Source organism: Pholcus phalangioides, unplaced genomic scaffold, assembly GCF_987345545.1.
Source record: "Pholcus phalangioides strain wild (caught in Gottingen) unplaced genomic scaffold, Ppha-v1.0 ptg000031l_1, whole genome shotgun sequence".
NCBI classification, from domain to species: domain Eukaryota; kingdom Metazoa; phylum Arthropoda; class Arachnida; order Araneae; family Pholcidae; genus Pholcus; species Pholcus phalangioides.
Window position 1 is genome coordinate 9,132,390 of NW_028301621.1, and position 22,773 is coordinate 9,155,162.

Genomic DNA, 22,773 nt, shown 5'->3' on the forward strand with positions numbered 1-22,773 from the left:
GTGTTGGGCATTGAGAGAGCTCGGGTTTAATACCCGTAAACAGTGGTCAGTTGCAATTTAGTTTTTTATAGTTTTCCAATTTCGAGACGCAAATACGACCTGATCTCCTAAAACGTCACTAGAACAGGCACACCTTCAACTCCATACTTACATTCAGGACCGCAACTAGGATGAGCAGGTGGGTCTGGTCGGTGTCGTCGTAACTCATGGAGCCCACCTGAGCACTGCCTGGGGACAAAAAACTAAAAGTAGTTGAATTTTTCTAGAATTTTCCACATAGGACCTCAGAAAAATCACTCGGCCTGGGTGGATGCTCTCAAGACGGCCCTAGGTCGGTTGCCTCAGGTGCTGGAATAGAGTGGGCACCGAAAATTCACCTTTAACACACACTGCTCTCCTTCTACATTGCACAGGGAGAGCGCCAAAATGTGTGCTTGCCCCGGCAAACAAAGTATTTGATCCTGCTCACATCAGTGTTGTCCTTATGCATGAACCCACCCGAGCATGGCCAAATCTACACTAAAAATATTTCTAGTGTTGTATTGGCATGGCCGCCTTGAGTACTTAGGGACGGGCTTCATGATAATGAGATCTGGTTAGGATTTTCGAGATTGAGCTTGTAAATTGTTAAGTAGACATTTTTATAGTCAACTAGCGGCAGTGCCGTCTTAAGGCATGGGCCCACCCGGGCACGGCCCGGGGGTCAAACGAAGAGGGGCCTCACGAAAATGAGCCCTGGTTGAAACTTTCGAGTTGTTTGGTAGGGCCTCAAAAAAATCATTTGGCCCGGGGGCCCATGATACTCTTAAGATGGCCCTGACTAGAGGGCCTCAGAGAATCACTTTGCCCGTGGCCCATAATGCTTTCAAGACGCACATTCGCTGTAATATTCAAACATCCAACACTTTCATTTCCAATTTGGAGAAAAAGGTGGCAGTGCTTTTCGAACATGAAGCATGCAAAACTGTGGAACTAAGAAAAACCGTAGGGACACACAACGTTACATTTTCCGACGTGCACCAATTCGTTATTACGAACCAAAGTCGCCTATGAAGAAGAGCGTTATCATCGTCCGTGCGACGTGCGACAACTAATCTTTGAGAAAAGAACAGGGTAGGGAACATCGATTGGCTATATAGTCATAATAACTGACATGACACGTCACGTTTTGCTCAAAGATGGCGGATGAGTCAGCCTAGTATTTCAATGAGCTCAACAGAAAACAAATATTCTCACGATCCAGATAATAGTTTATTAACATATTTAATAAACCCAGATCAGTACCTGACTGTGACACGGGGGAGGGGGAAGGTCTGCATAAAGTGCAGTCTTAACGTATGTGTCCACCTGGGTACGGCCTCATGATAATGAGATCTCATTAATATTTTCGAGAATGAGCGTGTAAATCGGTGAGAAATTTTTCTTGTCAGCTAAAGGCACGGACAGTGGCTGTAGGGGGGGGGGGGAGTTGCTGCGAAAAACCTATTTGCCAAGGGGGGGGCCCCATATATATATATATATATATATATATAAGGCTCTCTAGACGTGCATGCCTTCCTTTCTTTCAAACAGAGCACAATTCCGGTCTACCGCCATGGGAAATTAACTACCTAACAGTCTGAGTGCGCGTCTAGTGTCGTGTTTGGAATTTCAGTGTTGACATCTATGAGTGGAGTGTAATAATCGAATATTTACCTTTTTGTAAGCCAGTTGCTCTCTGTGGGGGAGACTATTTAACGGGGAGATCGGCTCGCATTCGCGCCTCGAAGTTGGGAACCACAGATAACCTACTTCAGCTGACCACCACTGTGGCGACGGTGGGGAACCTGGGTCCTTGCGATGCGAGTCCGTCACTATAACCACTCAAACACCACAGCAGCAGACGGGCCTGACTTCATGGGCTCCCACATCTTGCGACAGGATTCCTATTGGCAAGATTGGATCTTTGGCAAAGGTGGAGATAAACTTAAAAGTCTGGGGGGGGGGACGCACGATTGATCATAGGTGGAGATAGACCTGGAAGTCTGGGGGGGGGGCCCATGGTCATTATTGCTAGGGGCACGATGATGATGATGATGATGTCAGTTCATATATACATTAGATCAGTCGACTCCACCTTTTTGATACTGGGGGGGGGGGGGCAATGCCCCCAGTCCCCCCCCCCCCGTATCTCCGCCCATGACGATGATTGCAGAAAGGGCATGATGATTGAATTCATATACACGCATTTACATATGTAAATTCTAATCTAATATTAGATCAGTTGGCTCCACCCTTGACGCTGTCTTCCCCCCCCCCCGTATATCCGACCACGATCTTTGGCGGCCGCCCCACTCACGTCAGACTTTTTACGGGCCAACTTGTAGTGAATACAACTTGTATTTGTTGTGAAAAAACAAAAAATGGTGGGAATTGTCAACCCTGAGAATGGGAACCCTGCCAACTTCAACCCTTGTGGCGGCCACGGGAGCTGGAGCCACGGCCGATTGACTGAGTGTCGGCCGTGCCTGAGCAAAGCACGGATTTTCTGCAAACAGGGGCGAATACCCATGTCCCTCACCAGAGTGTGGCTGGAAGGGTTCCAGCCCAGGATGATTCTCACTATTTTTGGTCTTTTCCTACATTATAAATTTGTTATGGAAAGCGCGCGTAAAAGTCTGGTTTGGGGGGGGGGGGCTCCAAAAATTGTAACCTGGAGGCCCTGCTGCAGAGTGGGGGCTGACCATCGAGAAGAAATATAAGCAACATATAATAAACATATATTTATTTCTCCTCTAAGGGGCTGACCCTTCGTTTAGTCAGTGCTAAATTGTTGAAATTTCGGGGCCCCAAAAGAGCCGCCCTCCTGTGCTCATGCAAACTCAGGCCCCACGTATGATCATTTTATCACTAATTTCCATGATCAAGAAATTTTTCCATAGGAGCGTCCATCACATGAACGACGTTTAAATATTTCAGATCATTTGAACGAGTCGATAAAGAGCGGGTCACAAAAATGGATAAACAGCTGGTGATGAATCTCCACAAATATGAAATTCACGGATTGATCTCAATTATTGAACTCACACAGGATTATCAACAACACCTAATGATTAATCATCAAGTCAAACCTATTTCAAATACTGCTATCTTGATATAATCATTAATTAAAAATTGATAGTTTAGTCAGCTAACGCGACGTTCATCTGACTCTCGCGTACACGTCTATCTAATTAAATAAATTATTGAATCGTGATGTTAATGCAACTGTAATATAAGGCTTTTTGTGATTCGTCAATTTCGATAGCACGGACGCGAGTGCGAGCGTATGGATGGGCATCTACGCGCATGCTCGAACACCACGCCATCTTGAAAGCCAACTGCGGCAGGGAGGAGTAAATTGTTAAGTGGTGTTTGTGGAAATTTTTTTTTTTTTTTGTGATTGGTGGAAAATGAACTAACGTTGATTTGTTGTTGGTTCGCGAATTATCGGAAAATTCACCGGCCCCCGTTTATAATGCAATATTGCGTATTTTAATGCTTTCAAGATGTATCCTAACAAAGGTTGAGTTCATTGCCTCTCTCTCAGTTTATCATCAACCCCCATAAACTGTTTATTATAAGCGATGGAATTATTATTATCCGAATGCCTCGCTATAAGAACAACATGAACTCGAAGTGATGGGTCTTCCAAATGGTATCACAGCGATACCGAAAATGTAAGCAGCAATCCCAATACTTTAAACATGATAAAAGATGCATTAGTAATATATCAATGTCAGTGGATGCTTTAATGATGTGCACGTTGTTATTGCGCTATTACATTTGTAAAGAACTATCTCTTATATAGTGCTCTCGATGCGATAATTCATCATCGAGATAATCCAAAGAAATGCCCTCCAAGGAGGAGTTCTAGGGTGTTACTGGTTTTGACAATTGGTAGAGATGAGACATCATTGCATGAATGTTTCAATTAAACTGTATATTGATACAAATTAACACTATACTATGAAGTGGTCGTTGATTGTCATTTTACAAATTCATACATTAAGTTTTAAGTTTGTTATTCCTTTCATTAAAAAAAGTCAAAACCTCACACTATAGCTATTCTTTAAATTAGGTTCTTAACGTTTTGCGCCCTACATAGTGCTGTGTGATGAAGGTCACAGTTTACTGTGCCAATAAAATTGAGGTAACAGACACCTTGTGCCAATAAATTGAAGCAACGGACACTTTGTGTAGATAAAATGAATCTCACAGACCCTTTTTACCAAATGTTCAGTTTATGGTAACTTTGAAAAACAACTTCTTCCCTTATGTGAAGTGATCATGCCTAACAGGAAATAAATAGTTGTAATGCTATGTTTGACTTTTTTTTGCAAGTTTTAACACTTAAAAATTGTTATCTCACCCCATAATACACCAGGAAATAGATTTTTCTTTATATGTAGATACAAACCTTTGGGAAGAAATGTTTTATAGTTGATTAGTGCACTTGCCCAGCACGCAAGAGGACCCAGGGTCGGTTGTGAAAGGGGATAACTTTTCTTTCCAAGGTCGTATTGGCATAACAACCAGAAAAATCCTTTATCGCATAAAATAAAAAAAATTATTTAATTGTATTCCTAGTTGACAGCATCCGAGTTAGAGATGTAAAATTCTCGAGAATAATCTTTCAGAGAATATTCTCTGCTAGGACTACTATTATAAATAACTTCACAGAATATTCTTGTAAGCTCTTGATGGAAGGATTACTTTTATAAATTAGGGGTCATTCAAGTATTACATCAGCATCGAGGGGGGGAGGGGTTTCAGATTTGCTGACTTTTGATGACAAGGGGGGAGGCGGTTTGAAGGTTGCTTACGTCATCAACCACCGTTTTTTGAAGATATGAAATAGGCCTATTCTAAGCTGCTGATGGGGGAAGGGGGGGGGGGAGAGGGTGTCAAAAATGGCTGAAAATCTGCTTATGTAATACTTGAATGGCCCCTTACTGGGGAATATTCTTATAGAAAATAAGAATTATTCTGAAGTTATTAATAATAGTCCTGCCAGAGAATATTCTCCTTGATGAGAATATTCTTCAGTTACCGAAATCTTTCCAGATAGTATTATCAAGAATATATGTTTCTAACATGTATTATAATAAATAATCTCGATAAATAACTTGAGAATAATTATTTTTGTTAAGAATATTCTCGAGTAATTTATAATAGTAGTCCTTTGAGAGAATATTCTTCGGGGAATGTCCCTGTCTCTCTTCCCGTCAAGAAGATGGGTATATTGAAGTTTGTAGACCACAATATTTAAGTTTGAAAGCAAGAAAATTAAACCAACAGGGCTGAATTGCACAGCTTTTAAAGAAATGTGAGTGATACAGAATTTAAGTGTATGTGCATTGAAGAAAACAACAGTTGTGTATCTTCTTAGAATGAAAGTGGTTGTATAAGAATAGCTTCCTTTATCAATCAACTTTGATTTAATTTCTTTTGTTGTGAACTTATTTCTGAAAATTTATCTAATTTTAAAATAATTTTTTAGGTTTTAATCTAATGTTTTCTAAAATCTTTATAACCAAACTTTTAAAACCTCTCATCATGACCTGGAGAATATTCTCGAACTAAAAGTTGTCATTGGGAGGTGATTATACCAAAAACTGTGTTGTAAATATTTCAGGCAATGAAAACTGATTTATATTTCACAATATAAACAAAATTAGTAAAAAAATTTAATTTATTTAAAAGAAAAATGAATATTCTCGATTATTCTCCAATTTTTACATCCAGGAGAATATTCTCACCTCACATCTCTAATCCGAGTGGTAAGATGCTTCTCTTCCACCATGAAGGTTACTGTCAAGGTCCACAGGTTCGAATCTGGGAAAGAAAATCAAAAATGCAAATTCTTTACCTACTGAGCCTGGGACAATCGCCAATAGATGGCACCTTCATTTCCCACCTCACTCCACTGATTGGAAATTGGTGATATGACCCAAGTAACCGTGCTGTAAAGTAGTAGTCGACAAAATACCTTGGTTTCATGTTATGAAGGTTTATACATATGTATTATATTAATTATATACATACAGGTCAGTTTTTTGTAGAGAAAAAACACTTCAAAACCGACAAAACAGTGGTTCTGAAGTTTTGTGTGGGTGTTGGTCTATAATAGTATACAGAGTAGTTATATTTTTTTCTGCTTGCTGTCAAAATAAATACTGAGGTTCTTAGCTTTTATGTTTAACTCCTTTTTATTAAATTAAACCACACCTTCCAATTTATATTCTCACACCTCCTTTGAATAATCAATATTCAAACGAATGAACAATAATTTGCATTATAATTATAAGGTATTCTTCAGTTATATTTGAACACAATTTTTGTTCGTGAATAAGTATTTTAACTTCAAGTGAGGAGGAAGTTAGTAGTATTCAGTCCTGTATTTTATGTATTGCCTTGATTTAATAATTTCAGTACTGATCTGGTTATAGTTAGTTATGTCATGGTCATGTGTTATTTGAAATTATCTTTCAGCTTCCTTTTATTTTTTAATCTTTTGACTTTGAAGTGTGTTCTTGATAAATTCCAAAGAATATTTAGACACCAGCCAAATTTTTTAAAAGCTAGGCACATTTAAAAAAAAATTAACCAAAAATTTCTGAATAATTCTTGTTTTACTTTTCTGGGAGTTGTTGGACAGGCCACTAAAAAATCTCAAATGGATCTAATTATAAAAAATATTTACATATTACATAGATCTTTTTATTCCATTTGATCTTTGCTGAAAGACTGGAGCTCATTTTCACCATTACAAGAATACAGTCAGCCCCCTGTATTTGCGGAGGTTACGATCCGGGAGTGACTGCGAATACGGAAATACGCGAATAACAGAAACCATGCGTTTTTTTATTCTATATCTCGTTTATGGAACATCATGAGAAAAAGCAGGGTGACGCAAAGGTAGAAGGCAAAGTAAAAGAGGGTGCAGCGATTGTTGGCGATGTTTTCTGAAAGAATGTTGTGATTTTTATATTTGCCGTGTCTTCTTCATGTCATCAAGTATGTTGGAGTATGTTGACAAGGCTTCCTCTACTAATTTTTCTACATGTGAAGAACGTAAAATAGAGGGATCTATGTTATGAAAATAGTCTATTGCTGATTTGAGCTTGCGATTCCCTTCCGCTATGTTATTTGTGATGAACTTCTACTTCTTTATCTCGATCTTCATCTGGTGCTGCTTCAGTTTCAGGACCAGTCAACTGCATTAACTCCTCCTCGGTCAACCCAATATCAAAAGAACTTTGAGAATAGCATGTATTAACTATCAAGGTACTGTACCTCCTGACATCCGGAACGAAAAACCGTTTATATTATACCAATCCAGGAAAAGTGTTTTCATAGTCCATTGTTTGTCCAAAATATGGAGCTTTGGCTTATCCTTCCCTTCAATGCTCACGGATTCGAAGATTTGAAAATGATAGTGGGTGTTATGTACCCATTCGCATTTGCGGAAAACAACATAGCAAGTCTATCTCTACTTGCCTTAAAACCAGGAGCTCGTATTTTTTTCTCTTGCTTAACTTCTTTGCTTCATTTTCTTCCAAAATAGTGTAGTTTCGTCAGCATTAAACACCTGCTGATGTGCATAACCCTTCTCTTCAATAATTTTCTATAAAGTCTTTGGAAATTTTCTAGCTGCCTCCTGATCGGCAGAGGCTTGATCGCCAGTGCTTTTTACATTGCACAATCCGAATCGTTTCTTAAACCTATGAAACAACCTTTACTTGCATAAAATTCTGATGAAATGGACGTTTCACCAGCCCTTTCCTTATGGCAGAATAAAATTTTTCCCCTTTTCTGTTGTAATATTAAAATCAATTGGAATACATTTTTGTGTCAGTCTTGTACCCAAAAAAAAAAAAAAAACATTTTCTGTGCATATTTAGAAGAATGAGCCATCCTAAACAAGCACAACTCATATTTTGTAAACAAAACACGTGAACAACGATTGCTGAGTGTTTTCAAAAAAATTTTCCAATAAAGAAAAAAAAACTGCGAATATGGAAACCGCGAATACGGGGGGGGGGCACTGTACAGACAATGCTTAAGAGCTGTTGGTATTTGTTAGTTATTGAGACAACCACACATTGGTAATAAAAAAACCAGCTAAGCCTTGTGCAGGAGTGTTTTGACATTTAAAAAAATTGCTGCTAAATCACAAGCACGAAAAAAAAAACCCACTTTGAATTGTGGTGATGAAATGTGTTTTAAATGAAGTATTAAATACAAACAATTTACATTTAATTTATTAAACATTCTGTTATTAGACGTTGCACAACATTTTGAAACATCTCTTTAGTCACTGAAGCCAGTGCCTTTGTGCTGTAGTTATAGGAGGTAGCCTATACATTGCTGTCTTCAGCATATCGTTATGAAAAGAAGCCAGAAGTAATGTCAGTAGTTCTGAGTGGCCACTTGCAAAATTCCCTATGTAGTTCACAACACCCAATTGAACGCTTGGGACAATGTTGGAAAAACAATTTCCATTAAAATTAGAAACCACTTCCTTTGTTGTGTATGTTTATGAACTGTGTCAAGCTTGACAAATTCCAATGTACTAGACCTAACAACTATATCCCGGACGGGACAGAGCCCAGGTCATGTCTAGTCTGACAGGCCTAACAGTTAAAAAAATTTGTGTTGGCGCCTAAACTTTTCTATGTATAATTGTTGATGGGAGAATGAGAACAAGATGAATACAAAAACACTAATTTCATAGACTCATCCAAGTTTTTGTCTGCTTCTCATTCCTACTCACAGCATTAGGTTTATACTTCTGGTCTCTCGTGACAAACCGGTCAATTACACCTGTTTCGCTCTCACTCCAAATGTTGTGCATTGGTTGAATGAAAACATGGCAACCCCTCTCTCTCTCCCCCCCCCCTTTCCAAGCAGAATATACTGAAATCTGTGACACTGTCTCAGAACAATCTTGAAAAATTTTAAGAAAGGTGTAGAAAACACTATTATGGGAATTTTTACCACATAACATTTTCAGTCAGCCAAGAGCTAATTACAGAATAATGCAAAACATTGTTTTGCGGCAAGATCCAATTTCAATTGATCTGGAGTCTTACCTTATTTTCATTCTCAGGTCTACAATTATGGGATTCTGAGGCCAACACAATTTTCAGAAATTATGTTCGTGCCCAACAACATCATGAAAGGGATCATTTATTCCCAAAATTGTAAGAAAAAAAAAGCTTTATTATATTAAAAAAAATTTCTAATGAATTCAGATGGATTTAAAGTTTATTATAAATTTGGGGATTTAAATCGTGTCAAGTAAATTTGTTGAATAACTATAGTTTTGGTTTAGGGTATAAAAAATCATATAAAATCAATTTTTGTTAAATTTAAATAAGATTTTTTTAAATTAAAATTAACTGACTGCTTATTAATTAAAACAAATCTTGTTAATCATTAAGAATGCAAGTCTTCGCTCAATCTCTTAAATTTAATTCAGCGATAGGCCTAATAAAGAAACTAACAAACGAACCACAAGCAAGAAATATAAACACTAAAAATTGGTTTATATGTAACATGAAAAGCCTTTGAGCCTAAATCAACTGCATGGATTAGGTAACATTTATCTTGAGTGCTTTTATTCATGAGCCCCTTCCCCTTTAAATACCTGGTGGCGACTCAGTATCACATATGTACCTTTCTGAATTCACTCGATGTACAACTAGAGGGTCATTCAGCTTGAAGAAAGCATTCGATTGATAAGATTGTTTCTTATGCAATTGATGGATGTATTTATTATGATGTGTTTCCAGCTTGCATCATATGTTGCTTGATAATTTACACATTTTTAGTCTTTCACAGATTTAATGAGATTTGGTGAAAAAGCAAGAAAACTCTAGCCTTTTCACCTTTCGTGTAAAAATCTAAAGTCCAATGATATTGATGTTGGTACAACATCTATTATTATTTCAAATCAGCAATTAGGCCATAGAATTCAAGACTTTATACAAAAACTTTTGCTTTTTTTTTTATGGGGAACCCTAGTGCCCCATTGTAATACATTGCATATACTTAGTGCAATTATAGCTAAGTGTAGCTCCTTATATTTCTCTGCAATTTATTCCAATCACATGATCTTGAAATAACAGAATGGCTATCTTTTTGCACTGTATCTAGGGATTAAGTTTAATTCTATATTTAACAAATTTTCTATATTTCTTTTAATCAAGAACTTTACCATATTTCAATAAAATATGCAAACTATACTAGGTTACTTTTAACTTGAATATCATTGAAGTTAAATAAAGGACAAATGAAATTTAAATTTTGTGATTTAAATCAAGTATTAAAAAAAATCAAGTTGATTTGAATTGGCCTACCCTGGAAGAAAAAAATAACAAAGGATCTTTGCTACGAAATTTTTTTTTACCCTGAAAATCACAATTTCTGTGGTCTTGGATATCTGCATTTCAAGTCCTAGGATATTAAAGTTAGCTTTTCTCACAGGTTTTGTGACGTGGTGCTATCTCCTTTGTTGGTAGTTACTATATTGACATGATCTTGAGATGTTAATTAATATCATTAAGGTTTGCTCTGGAAATCCCTTGGTTTTTTTTTATTATTTTGGTTCTAAAGCTCTTGTCTCTAAAACATATGAAAGATATTTGATTTTGAGATGAATCTCGTGGCTCATGGCATTTCAAGTTTCTCTAAGTAGTAGAATTTCCTATCATGGTACATGTGCATCATTATATAATGGCAGAGATTTTTTGCAAAACATAATTAGCTATTTCTGAAACTGAATATCTTTCATGATAAGATAGATATTCAGAACAGCTTGGTAAATCGAGAAAAAAAATATAGGCGCCAACCAATTATTGTACCAGTCTCCAGAGTTTGTAATTTCATATAGAAAGTTTTATGTGCCAATTCCAATTTCTAGTCACCATGGCAACCTAGCACCTGGGATTCATTAAACCCTGATTTATGAAAGTTTTCTGTGTGTTTTAAATAACTTAAATTCAAGTATGGTCCTTGCTATCTTGAGGAAAATATTTTTAACATATACGCACGCACACGCACACACACACATATATACGTATAAGGCCACTGTGGTAATCAAAAAATTGGTGCCCAAAAATTTTTGTCTTCAATCACTAAATTAAGGTTATAAGACATAAAATTTTCAGAATTTATGTCTGCACATCTACATGGATTTGTCAACCCCTGTTCCATTGTCTCTATTGCTCCTTTAAAAAGTGTTTCACTTAATGCTTTTTATTATTTGATTATTATTATTGATTTGATTCATTATTGAATGTTTTGTATTTATTGTAATTCTCATCATTGCAGATGATTTTAGGATTTACACCAAAGCTGATGTGTAAATTCCTGATTAATGTAGCATCGGAACTTTTGGAGTTTGTTCTTTCAAGTGCCTGAACCAGCAGAGGTTCGGTCTCTGCAATTATGCCTTCCTTACCTAGGTAATTTATCTTGCTTATGCGCAGGGCTTGACAAATCCCGGGTGCCAGGTTGCCATGGCAAATATAAAATCAGTATGAGCGCCAAACATTTTCTGTAGGATTTGATTGCTAAATCGGAGTCTATGAATGTCACAAAATTCTCTGATTTCATGACAGTGGACATCAACATAGGAAATGGGTATAGGATAGGGAAAGTAGGAAAAAACACCTCATTATTTTAAGGCTGCTTTTTCTTGATATTAAAATCATTCTTGGCTCCTAAAAAATTTGGCTGGTACCTAATTTTTTTTTTGATTTGTCAAGCTCTTGTTATGCACATATATTCAATAGAAATACCTCTAACGCAGGGCTGGACAAATTTAAAAAAAATCTAGGCACCAAAACAATTTTTACCCGAGGAAAAATGTGCAAAATAATGCTTCTTTTGACTTTTCGGGGACATATAAATTCCAAACATTTTGTGCTACTCTCAGCCTGCAATTTAGTAACTGCACAAAAAAAATTTTGGGTGCCATTACCAATTTTTTAGTCACCATGGTGTCTGGGATTTGTCCAGCCCTGTTTAAACCCAGTCTTCAATAGAGCTGTATAACAGTTTTGGTTGTAGGCTATATTTATTTCATTGTTTGAACGTACATGTATGTGTTATAACCAAGCCGACCTTTCCTGGAAAACATAGATGGTGCTTGAGGTTGGCACTGGAAACTGTAGTTCCAGGTGCATATTGCTTGTTTATATGAAATTTTAATCATTGACGTTGAAATTTCAAACATAAAAATCATATTTTAGTATCTCTGTTAGAAAATGTGTTTTACTCAACAGATTAGCTAAATGTTTCTTAGGTTGCATAAAAAATTCATTGAGAATATATGTCAGCCTGTATAAGCAGAGTTTATTGTTCAAAAATTCATTTTTATATTTGGGGGCAAATCTAAAAGTATACTAATTTTATACCAAGGCTTGACAAATCCCACTTCACCATGGCGACTAAAAATTGATAGTGATGCCTAAATTTTTGTGTGTGATTACTTTGCTCAAGCAAAAGAAATGCAATATCCACCACTTATAAGAATCAAATCGACAAAACAAAATCAAACACAGGAAAATCATCAGTTACACAAGAATTCAGATTTCCGCTTACAAGAATCAAAAAAAAAAAAATTCCTCAAAAATCGCCACCGCTCATCTCAGTAGTGGGACCTTGTAGAATATTTTTGATTATTGACAAGGCTATTTGGAATACTATTTATTGTCACTTTTACCTTTGTAATAAAACCATTACAGCTTCATCTGCATGGTTTATGGTTTAAAAAAGCTGGATTTTTTTTTTTTTTTCAGAGTTACTGATAAGTGGATCTATCTAGAGCAGTGCTTCCAAAAGTGGGCAATATTGCTCCTTTGGAGTAACAAATCTCCAAGGGGTGGTAGAAGCTAGGGCATAACATAGGATTCTATGGGTTGGCTTTAGTTGGGGGCGATTAAAAAATATTCTGAAGAGGGGGCAATTTAAAAATTTTTTCAGAACCTCTGATCTAGAATTGTGCATTCGGACAATAGTCATGATGCCCCTCCCCCAAATCTTGCAGCAGAGCCCCCTAGGGCAGGTATCTTCAACTCATTGCTCACGAGCACCCATAGTACTCTATGCTTGTGCCCGATTTTGTGCTCACGAACACTTGATCAATGCCCCGAATAAATACCTAGTACAAATTGCATTCAAGAATTAAAATCAATCCTGATTTTTCATGCATTCATATGTCAAACTTGCCATAAGGGTGCTCTTCTTTTGATGTGTGCAGGCGGTGCTCCTGACTTTCATTCAGCACATGTCAGAATGACACACATTCCGACATGTGCTGATTCATTAGAAATTCCAAAGAGGAATGTGCACGAGGTGCATGTATGGGTAAAGTAGTAGTACTCGTGACTAGAAGGGGTCAGAATTTTTGGTATGTCCCCAGACCAAACTTTTCGGCGGGGTCCCCCCCCCCCCCACCATAGCGAATATGTAGTTTTGAAAAAAAAAAAAAAAAATGGTGGAACCCCCCATTCCAGGTCCCTGAGCTGCAGCTCTACCCTTGCAGGAGCCATGACAATAGTACCACAGTTACTGTGTAATATTTTAGCCAGTCTACATTGAAAATGAACAGTCTTTAAGCACAATGATATGCTATTGCTAGAGATTTAAAATTTTAGAAACTAGCCTGAAAAATATTCAATAAAAAATTAAGGTTTTTTCGGTTTTCACATTAAAACATCATAACCTCGCCCGAAGGTCTCCCACCCCTTGCGTACTCCGGTGGTAACTGGAAGAGTAACGGCAAAATTTTCCGGATATAAGAATCAAAATGGCTGAACAAAACGTGATTCTTATAAGCAGCGTCTACTGTACGCTTGGCTCCTAAAATATTTGGTTGGCACATAGATTTTTTTTTTCTCGATTTGTCAAGTCCTAACTTATACACGAGTATTTGTGATGTCATGGTCATATTAATGAAAGTGTATATCTCCTAAATAGATGAAATCTATTGAAAAGAGTTGCATGCTTTTTAAATCCTTTTTAAATGAGTACATTCAATATGGTTACTTCATTTCAAGATCATTAAATAATGGTTTCAGGCCTGGAAGCTTGAAAGATCCAGAAATAGCAGAATTATTCGACAAAGATGACCCAGAGAAAATTTTTGTTGATCTCCGAGAAATTGGACATGGCAGTTTTGGAGCTGTGTATTATGTATGTAGTTATTAATATAATTATTTTTATAAAGTATTAAATTTTCATTTCTTGAAATTCATAAAATATACAGATTTTTTTTTTGATTGAATTAAAAAAAAAGCTCAGTATGAAAATCTTAAATTCCTTAAAGCAGCGGTTCTCAATCTTTTTTGACTCGTGGAGCCCCGTAGGCCAATTTTTTAATTATTCATCAAATTTTCGGATTTATTTTTACTATTTAAATTTTTTTTTTTTTTTTTTATTTTTAATTTTTTTTATTTTATTTTCCTCAAGCAGCCGCAGGGCCCCTTGAGAGTACACAAAGAGCCCTAAGGGCTCCGCAGAGCACCGGTTCAGAACCGTTGCCTTAAAGTAATGAAATGCATGCCTTTAAAATCTTCAACCACTCATCAGCCTTTTAAAAATTAATTATGAAATTCTAAAACCTGTATTTTATAAGTTATGACATCATTATATAGCTACGGAAAAGTAAAAGAATTGTAGTAATTATTACAGGTTTTTTTTAATTAAAAATTTCTCATTTTAAATATATTTAAAAACAAGATTTTTTGAGACTAGAATACTATTTAATCTTGATTTCAATTCTTCCCTCCCCCAGAACATTGAATGTATAGGAATTGATTCCAGGTTCGGATCAAAAATCATTAGTTTTTACAGTAATTTTTGGGAAATTTATTAAGTAAATAAATGTGTACGTAAATTTCTAATTGAAAAAATGTGTATAATTGAAAATTTTTTCACTTCAGGCAAGAAATGCAGTTACCAAAGAGGTTGTGGCGATCAAGAAAATGTCATTCACTGGGAAGCAGTCTGCCGAGGCAGGTTTTTCATTTTTACTTATGCTAGTGTTACTGTATGTATCAAACAAAGTTGCACGCGTTAAAAATAGTCTTGTTTTATGTAAGGTACTTAAGCCTTGGATCCAGAATTTGTTACATGTACAGATTACTAGAAATATTTTAGTGAAGACACGTGTATATTCAATGCTATTCTGATTATTTTTTTGTAATTTGTATTATTGGATGTTTCAATCAATAAATCAGACTTTCCACATGGAATAACATAATTTTCCATTTTTAAAATTTGTTTCATAAATAAAATAATCTCATAAATATGTTGATTAAAATTTTTCAGAATTGAAACGCTAGTATTTTCTGTACTCTACAAATTATGTTAATTTTCAATCTCATTTTATAGAAGTGGCAAGACATAATTAAAGAAGTCAAGTTTCTCCGTCAACTGAAGCACAGAAACACAATTGACTACAAAGGATGTTATCTAAAAGAGCATACAGCATGGGTGAGAATTATTTATTTTAACTAATTTTTCACTCAAAGTATTTATTAAAAATCAGTGTCTAGTAGATTTTTTTATGTATAAAATTTTTTCTGTGACAACTTTTTAAAGAAAACGGGTCACATTTGGTGATTGATGTATAAACTTTTTAATGGTATCACATAATTGAAGGTATACTGTGAAACTAAACATTTTTCAGTTTCACATTTTAGACATGTAGATTATCATGATGGGTGTTCTGAAAAGTATAATAGCTAATATTCATTCAAACATTTTTATTTTACAAAATATCCACTACAAATTATTTGATAGTACATGCTTATAGTTCTGTGCAATTACTGCCATTGGCCAAACATTTGTCAAGTTCAAGTACCAGCTTTAGTATCCTGCAGTCATAAAATTCTGCTGCCTGGTATGCGAACCATATTTCAACTTTTTTCATCTCATTGTTGCGGAAGTGTCCCCCAAGATGGCTTTTCAATTAAAGAAACAAGTAGAAGTAACTGGGCATAGAGTCCAAGCTGTATGGTTTGATAGTCGAAAACTTTGCCCTGGCATTTTTCATTGAGAAAACCTATGATAGAGCACACATTTAGCTGGGTTTTGAATTGAAGCAGACATTGTAAAATTCTGTGCTACTCAAACCAGATTCATGATAGTAATGATAAAAGCATGCGGGGGTAAGTAAAAAGACCAAGATCAAAGCCAAATGTATGCGCAAAAATATTTTTATACCCACCATCCAAAACTTGAACTATAAATGAAGTCTGCACATTTCAAACAAGAAATCAGTTAACATAAAAATACAACAATTTTGCAATGACAAATGCCTCTGATAATCTGTTGATAATAATGTTCAATATATTGGTTAATCTAATATGTAAAAACCGAATGACCCACTGATTTAAGTTTACATTCTTAGCCTTCTGTGATTGAGAAAAAAACAGATTCGCATCTTTCTGTAAACTGTCCTGTGCCCAGTGTATTACGAGACTTATTATTCTACATTGTGATGTTTGTGCTGAAATGGTTAAGTTAAATTTTATTTTATTTTTCAGCTTATAATGGAATATTGCCTTGGTTCTGCATCAGATATCATAGAAGGTAGGTAAAGTAATTATATTTTAGTGTAGGAGATCTTTTTTTCCCATTGTTTCAATAATGTATTAAAATTCATAAAAGCATGGATCTCAAAATTTATTTTATTGATCTAATATCTTACTATATTATTTCAAAGTATTAATTGGTTTTACTTGCATGTTTATTCAGGGGTCTGTCCAGTCGAAATTTGGGTCCGTTGTTTTGGACCCTTCACAAAATTCAAATTAACCAAACCAAATAAATTAGCCATTGTATTTCTTTTACAAAATATTAACTAGATTGTTTTGCTTTCCCCCAAATTACTTTTCACAAAATTAATGACTGTTTTCACAAAAATAAAGAACATTTTCACAAAAACCTGGCCCTATGAAGAAAAATCCGGACAGACCCCTGATATTGGTAATTATTGGGAAACACATTATGTAAAAAAAAAAGGAGGTGGTGGAAAAGATTAGTTGCCACATTTTATACAAGAAAGTTGGATTTCTGATACATGCAATATTGGTTGATTTTTGAAAGGTGCAATTCAAGATACCAATATACGGGGTGATTATAAAAAAACTATCCCGACATATGGACCCCTAACTATCATACCATTCACAGAAACTGAATGAAATTTTGGCATAAGGTATTTTGAGGTATGCGCTCAAGAGTGATATGGAAAACAACAGTGTCACTCTAACAGTTACGGTCAAAGTGAGAAAATTTCGAAAATATCAAATGGCAACACCAAGTTTTTTGTATTGGAATGCGATCTCCATACTGAAAAGCACTAAATAGCGTTTTAATGGCACCTGTAGCACGAAAATCCCTGGAGCTAGGCAAGGAAAAGGTAAAAAGGACTTTGCCGTGCACCAGAGCATTAATATTCGTTTCATTCGTGACACCGTTTCTTCGGCTGAGATCCCAGCCTGATTAGTCCTCCACAAGGTCATGTGGAAAATTTGTGAAACACAATAAAATGCTTTATTTTATGCTGCTTCTCTGTCTTTATTGGTTGTCCTCACTTTTAGCCTATCTACCGCAGGTGATTTTCATGCTACAGTTGCCGTTCGAACGCTATTTAGGATTTTTCACAATGGAGATCACATTCCAATTCAAAAAACTTGGTGTTGCCATTTGATATTTTCGAAATTTTCTCACTGTAACTGTTAGAGTGACACTGTTGTTTTCCATATCATTCTTGAGCACATACATCAAAATACCTTATGCCAAAATTTCATTCAGTTTCTGTGAATGGTATGATAGTTAGGGGCCCCATATGTCGGGATAGTTTTTTTATAATCACCCTGTATATAATTACATAATTGTTAATTGATGCTTATAAAAATTGATTTTCTGCAAACCTGTTGAAATGTGAAACCTTGTGGAAAGTCGAATTGAAATCCTATAGTTAGTATAGATTACTATCTATAACCATGTAAACATAGTTAGTATAAACTTTCTGTGTGGTGCAATCCAGATGAATGGGCGAATACTCAAACTATTACAAAATTTAATTTGCATGTAGTTAATATGTTGATATGAATGAAATATTTTTCCCTCTTTAGTTCACAAAAAGCCTTTAAAAGAAGAAGAGATATCAGCCATATGCCAAGATGCTCTTCAAGGGCTGGATTATCTTCATTCACTTGGCAGAATACATAGAGATGTGAAGGCTGGAAACATACTCCTCACAGAGAATGGAACTGTGAAGTTAGGTATGTTCTTCGTTCATGTGCATTTTTATAAATCATTTATGATTATAAATCATTTATTGGGTAGATATTATCAAATAATTTCATGAAAGTTTTTTAATTTTGTCTTTACACAATTTCAATGCTTTATATCTTTATAACTACACCTATTATTTTCACCATAGCTGACTTTGGTTCTGCATCTATGGCTTCTCCTGCAAATTCTTTTGTTGGGACACCTTACTGGATGGCACCTGAGGTGATTCTTGCCATGGATGAAGGCCAATATGATGGCAAAGTGGACATATGGTCTCTCGGCATTACCTGCATTGAATTAGGTGAGTGCCTAAAACAGATCAGTTGCTTATCTGCCACATTTTCAATGTTTTGCATACCAAATACTTCATATTAAAAAAATATACCAGATCTCTCTTTCTTTCCAGGGCACTATGATGATAAAGATAGAAAACTTTGAAAATATTTAATCATTTTAAAATATGATCTTTTGAATGTTGTTAAAACTTTGAAAAGATCTTTTGTGAATTTTTCCAACTTGTAATAGAGTCCTTGAAAATTAAATAACATTTTTTGCTCATATAGCGGAAAGAAAACCACCTTATTTTAATATGAATGCAATGAGTGCCTTGTATCATATTGCACAGAATGATTCTCCTTCATTGGGGCCAGGTGATTGGTAAGTAAATATTTTTACCTTATTTAACAATCATGCTGTCTAAATACAGGAGTGGAAAATCTGCTACAATTTCAGACGTCTGTTACATTTCGCGACAATTTTGACAATTTCCTCTCATTTGCTACATTCTGTTACAAAAAGCAGAAATTCTTCAGTTCTGCACCATCTTGCGCCAAAAATAAAATTTTCCCTTAAGAAACTTTGAAGTTATGTCATAATAGAAGGTGACTTTTCGATGACGTCATTTGCCCTTCCTGCAATTTTATTTCTTGGAGCCGCAAATGGAATTAGCTTGAGGGGCCATCCCCCATCCCCAGGATTCGGCACCTAGGCTTCCGACAATGTATAAAATGGGGTCAAACAAAAACCCTTCCGTTTTTATTTACAGTTTATTTTTTCCAAAATACAGTTGCCGTAAACGTAATCCTGTGTACACTACTGTATATATGTATATAGATACTATGTATTTTATTTACTGCCAAAATTTTTAAGTGCTACAGAACTGATAAATGCGGCTACAAAAATCAAATTTTCATTTTCCACCCCTGTAAATACGAAAATAATGCATTCATCAGTGATGCGACTTTAACATTTATCATTACAGACGATATGAGGATAATTTCATACTTGATAATCTATTTCCTCTTTTAAGAATGAATTTTGATTTAATTATCTTTTTTTGATTAACATTGAAAGTGCATGACCAGTAATTGCACATGTTAACTTCAGCAGTGTGTCAAAATTTTATGCATGAGCTTTTTTACTCCTGTGTTTCGTAATCACTTGGTCAAATATTTGCTTGCAAGTTGATGTATTTTTTATCAATATCTTTTGCTTGTCACTTGCATTTCTTGTAAATTGAGGTATACTTATTACTTGTCAAACTTTGAACATAGATTTTTCTACATGCAATCAATTTTTTTTAAGGTCTGATACATTTCATCATTTTGTGGACACTTGTTTACAAAAGCATCCAGCAGATCGACCAACTGCCAGCAAACTACTACTGGTAATTAAACTCAACCTATATAAGATTTCAGAAATATTTGAGATTATTACATAATTATCGTAATTTAAAAAATAATTAATAGATGGAAAAATACATAGGTGTTTTTAATACTTGGGTCTATTGGTTAATTTTGTTCCCTCATAAATTATTCAGAGCATTTATTTTTCATTGTTTCAGCATCCATTTATAGTGAGCCCTAGACCAACTAGGGTGATATTAGACCTCATTCAACGAACTAAGGCTGCAGTAAGGGAATTAGATAATTTAAACTATAGGAAGATGAAAAAAATACTGATGGTTGATTCTCAAGAAAATGAAGTTTGTAGTGGAGAAACTGAAGAAGATAGCACGGTGTGTATATTATTTTAAATGGCTCTTTCCTTTCCTTTTCAAATTTTCCTGTTGCAATATGTAGTGACCAAAATTTGTATTATGTTCTTGTGATATGAATTAATGCAGGGCTTGACAGTGGTCTGCTGAAGTTGATTTTCTGTGGTTCCCAACTTCAAGGTGCAAATTCGAGCCAATCTCCCCTTTAAAAAGTCTTGCCACAGAGAGCGGCAGACCTACAAACGGTACAAATGTAATCCAATCATTACACTTCCCTTCTGAAATATAGATAGCAGCAATGAAAAATCTGACACAACACTAGATACACACTCAGACTGTTAGGTACACGCACTTACACTTCCGGCACAACTCACTAGGTAGTAAATTGCTCACAGAGATTGTAATAGACTTGAGTTGTGCTCAGTTTGAAAGAAAGAAAGGGCTTGACAAATTCCAGGCACCAGGTAACTAAAAACTCACCTTGGCAAATAAGTTCATGTTGGCATCTAAAATTTTCAACATGTGATTACAAAATTTTAGCCTGAGAGCAATACAAAATTTTCGGAGTTCATGTCAACATATCTACAAAGTCTGATAAGAAAAAGATTATTTTTGACCTTTTTCTCAGAAAAAAAAATTGGCTGATTTTCAATTTGTCAAGTTCTGAATGCAATAATTAAGTTTTATAATATGATCATTATATTTAAAAAAAATCAAAACTATGTTATTAGATTATACATGCTTATTTCAGACTCCAGATATTTGGTAATTTTTCAGATCTTGAAGTAATAGACAGTTTATATATTTGTATCATTTCAATAGTTTTTTGGTGATAAATGTTGAACTATCAGTAGCTAATTAGAATACTTTAAACCAGGGTTGTTTGGTTTAAACCACGTTGGTTTAAACCATGGTTTCAACCAAGTGGTTTTTTTCAAAAAATCAAATAAAAGTTGCCTAAATATAATTTTTTCCCTTGAAAAATATCATATTGGTTCATTATTAGCCAAAATGTTTCATTTTTACCACATTTTATATCCTTGGGGTACATTCTGATGGTATATCTTTAAATGACATAATATTTTATAAGCGGTTTTTTTCAAAAAGTCTTATAAAAGTGGCCAGAATATATATATATTTTTCATATGAAGTATCTTAGTCATTTAAAGTTATATACAAAAGCCAAAATTTCTCATTCTTACAACATTTTTTACCCTTTGGCTACATTCTGATGCTCTATCTTTAGCAAATTCATGAATAAGGATTGCATCACACATCTAAATGTAGTGGTGTATTATCTCACAGCATTTCTTTTTCCCTTCACAAAGAAGCAGCAACAGTAGTGACACCATCATGCTAGGGGCAGGTGGTCCTATAATCCAATAAAGACATCAGCTGGCCTTAAAGGACAAAGACCAGTGTACTAGTAGTTACATTACCTCACATACATTTTCATTTTCTTTCCCATAAGAAGTAGCACGTCTCCTACTGTATATCTCCCAGTATTAATATTCAATAGTAGTTTTTTTTATACTTTCACACTGTTAAGCCGCCTGGCAGTCGAGTGGTTAGGGAACTAGCTTCTCACTGTGCAGGTCTGGGTTCGAATCCCGGTTCAGGCATGGATGTTTACTAACTCTAACAAATTCCCTGGACGGATCATGCTGATCCCTTGGGAATACGTGAGGAACACGTTAAAAAAAAAAAAAAAAAACAAAAAAAAAAAAAACCCAGTTAATCAGGGTTCTACTGAATAATAATAACAGATTTATGAAAAATAATCAGCTATATACAGGGAGATTATAATTTGAATTTTGATTCCCCAAAACTATATAATAAGTACTGATCAGAATGACTTAATGACTTGAAAATTTGCATGGATACTCCTGAAGCAATGGAAGTTTCTTTCGCAAAAGAAAAAAGTGCAAAATGTGCAAGTAGATGATGCTGTACTTGGCCAAGCAGTATAATCTATTTTGTGCAACCACATCATTTCAGCACTTCCTCAGCATCAGTGTGTGGATAGAACTTCTATCAAGATGCACATTGCAATACCAGCAAAGCAGCTGCTGAAGACCCATTTTGACAGGATGCACCTTAACCCTTGCAACTTCTGGCTGTGGGTGTAATAAACAGTGGTCAGATTGCAAACTTTGAATTGCAATCTCCAGTACATTCCCTATATGTTAGAAGTTCCTCAGGAATATTAACGGGGGGGGGGGGGGCATTTGGTTTAATAAAGCTGAATTGCAAGCACATCTACATCATGATCCTCGCATACTCCGATTCTATTGTTGAACAACAATTTTTGTGCTTTCAACCTCAGGTTGGACAACATATTTAACATTTCTTAAGTAAGTTGTAGTTATTTGTTCAATTACTTCGTTTTTTGTGATGTTTCCATGAATTATGAAATCATGCAATGCTATAATTAAGGT

General features: G+C 35.3%; 1 protein-coding gene across 2 annotated transcripts in view; it reads left to right on the plus strand.

Moving 5' to 3' along the window:
• Nucleotides 1-3,317: 3,317 nt before the first annotated feature.
• The window catches only part of Tao (Serine/threonine-protein kinase Tao), a 31,944-nt gene continuing 12,488 nt past the window's right edge, over nucleotides 3,318-22,773 (plus strand). The window contains exons 1-11 of one of the 2 annotated variants that reach the window (XM_089253044.1): nucleotides 3,326-3,698; nucleotides 11,359-11,492; nucleotides 14,112-14,226; nucleotides 14,976-15,047; nucleotides 15,427-15,528; nucleotides 16,584-16,629; nucleotides 18,177-18,326; nucleotides 18,488-18,640; nucleotides 18,903-18,996; nucleotides 19,924-20,005; nucleotides 20,183-20,356. In XM_089253044.1, the coding sequence (XP_089109170.1) occupies nucleotides 11,476-11,492; nucleotides 14,112-14,226; nucleotides 14,976-15,047; nucleotides 15,427-15,528; nucleotides 16,584-16,629; nucleotides 18,177-18,326; nucleotides 18,488-18,640; nucleotides 18,903-18,996; nucleotides 19,924-20,005; nucleotides 20,183-20,356 (1,005 nt within the window). In that variant the 5' untranslated portion in view covers nucleotides 3,326-3,698; nucleotides 11,359-11,475. Of the gene's footprint in view, nucleotides 3,699-11,358; nucleotides 11,493-14,111; nucleotides 14,227-14,975; nucleotides 15,048-15,426; nucleotides 15,529-16,583; nucleotides 16,630-18,176; nucleotides 18,327-18,487; nucleotides 18,641-18,902; nucleotides 18,997-19,923; nucleotides 20,006-20,182; nucleotides 20,357-22,773 lie in introns of both variants that reach the window. The other variant, XM_089253043.1, reaches the window with a different exon arrangement.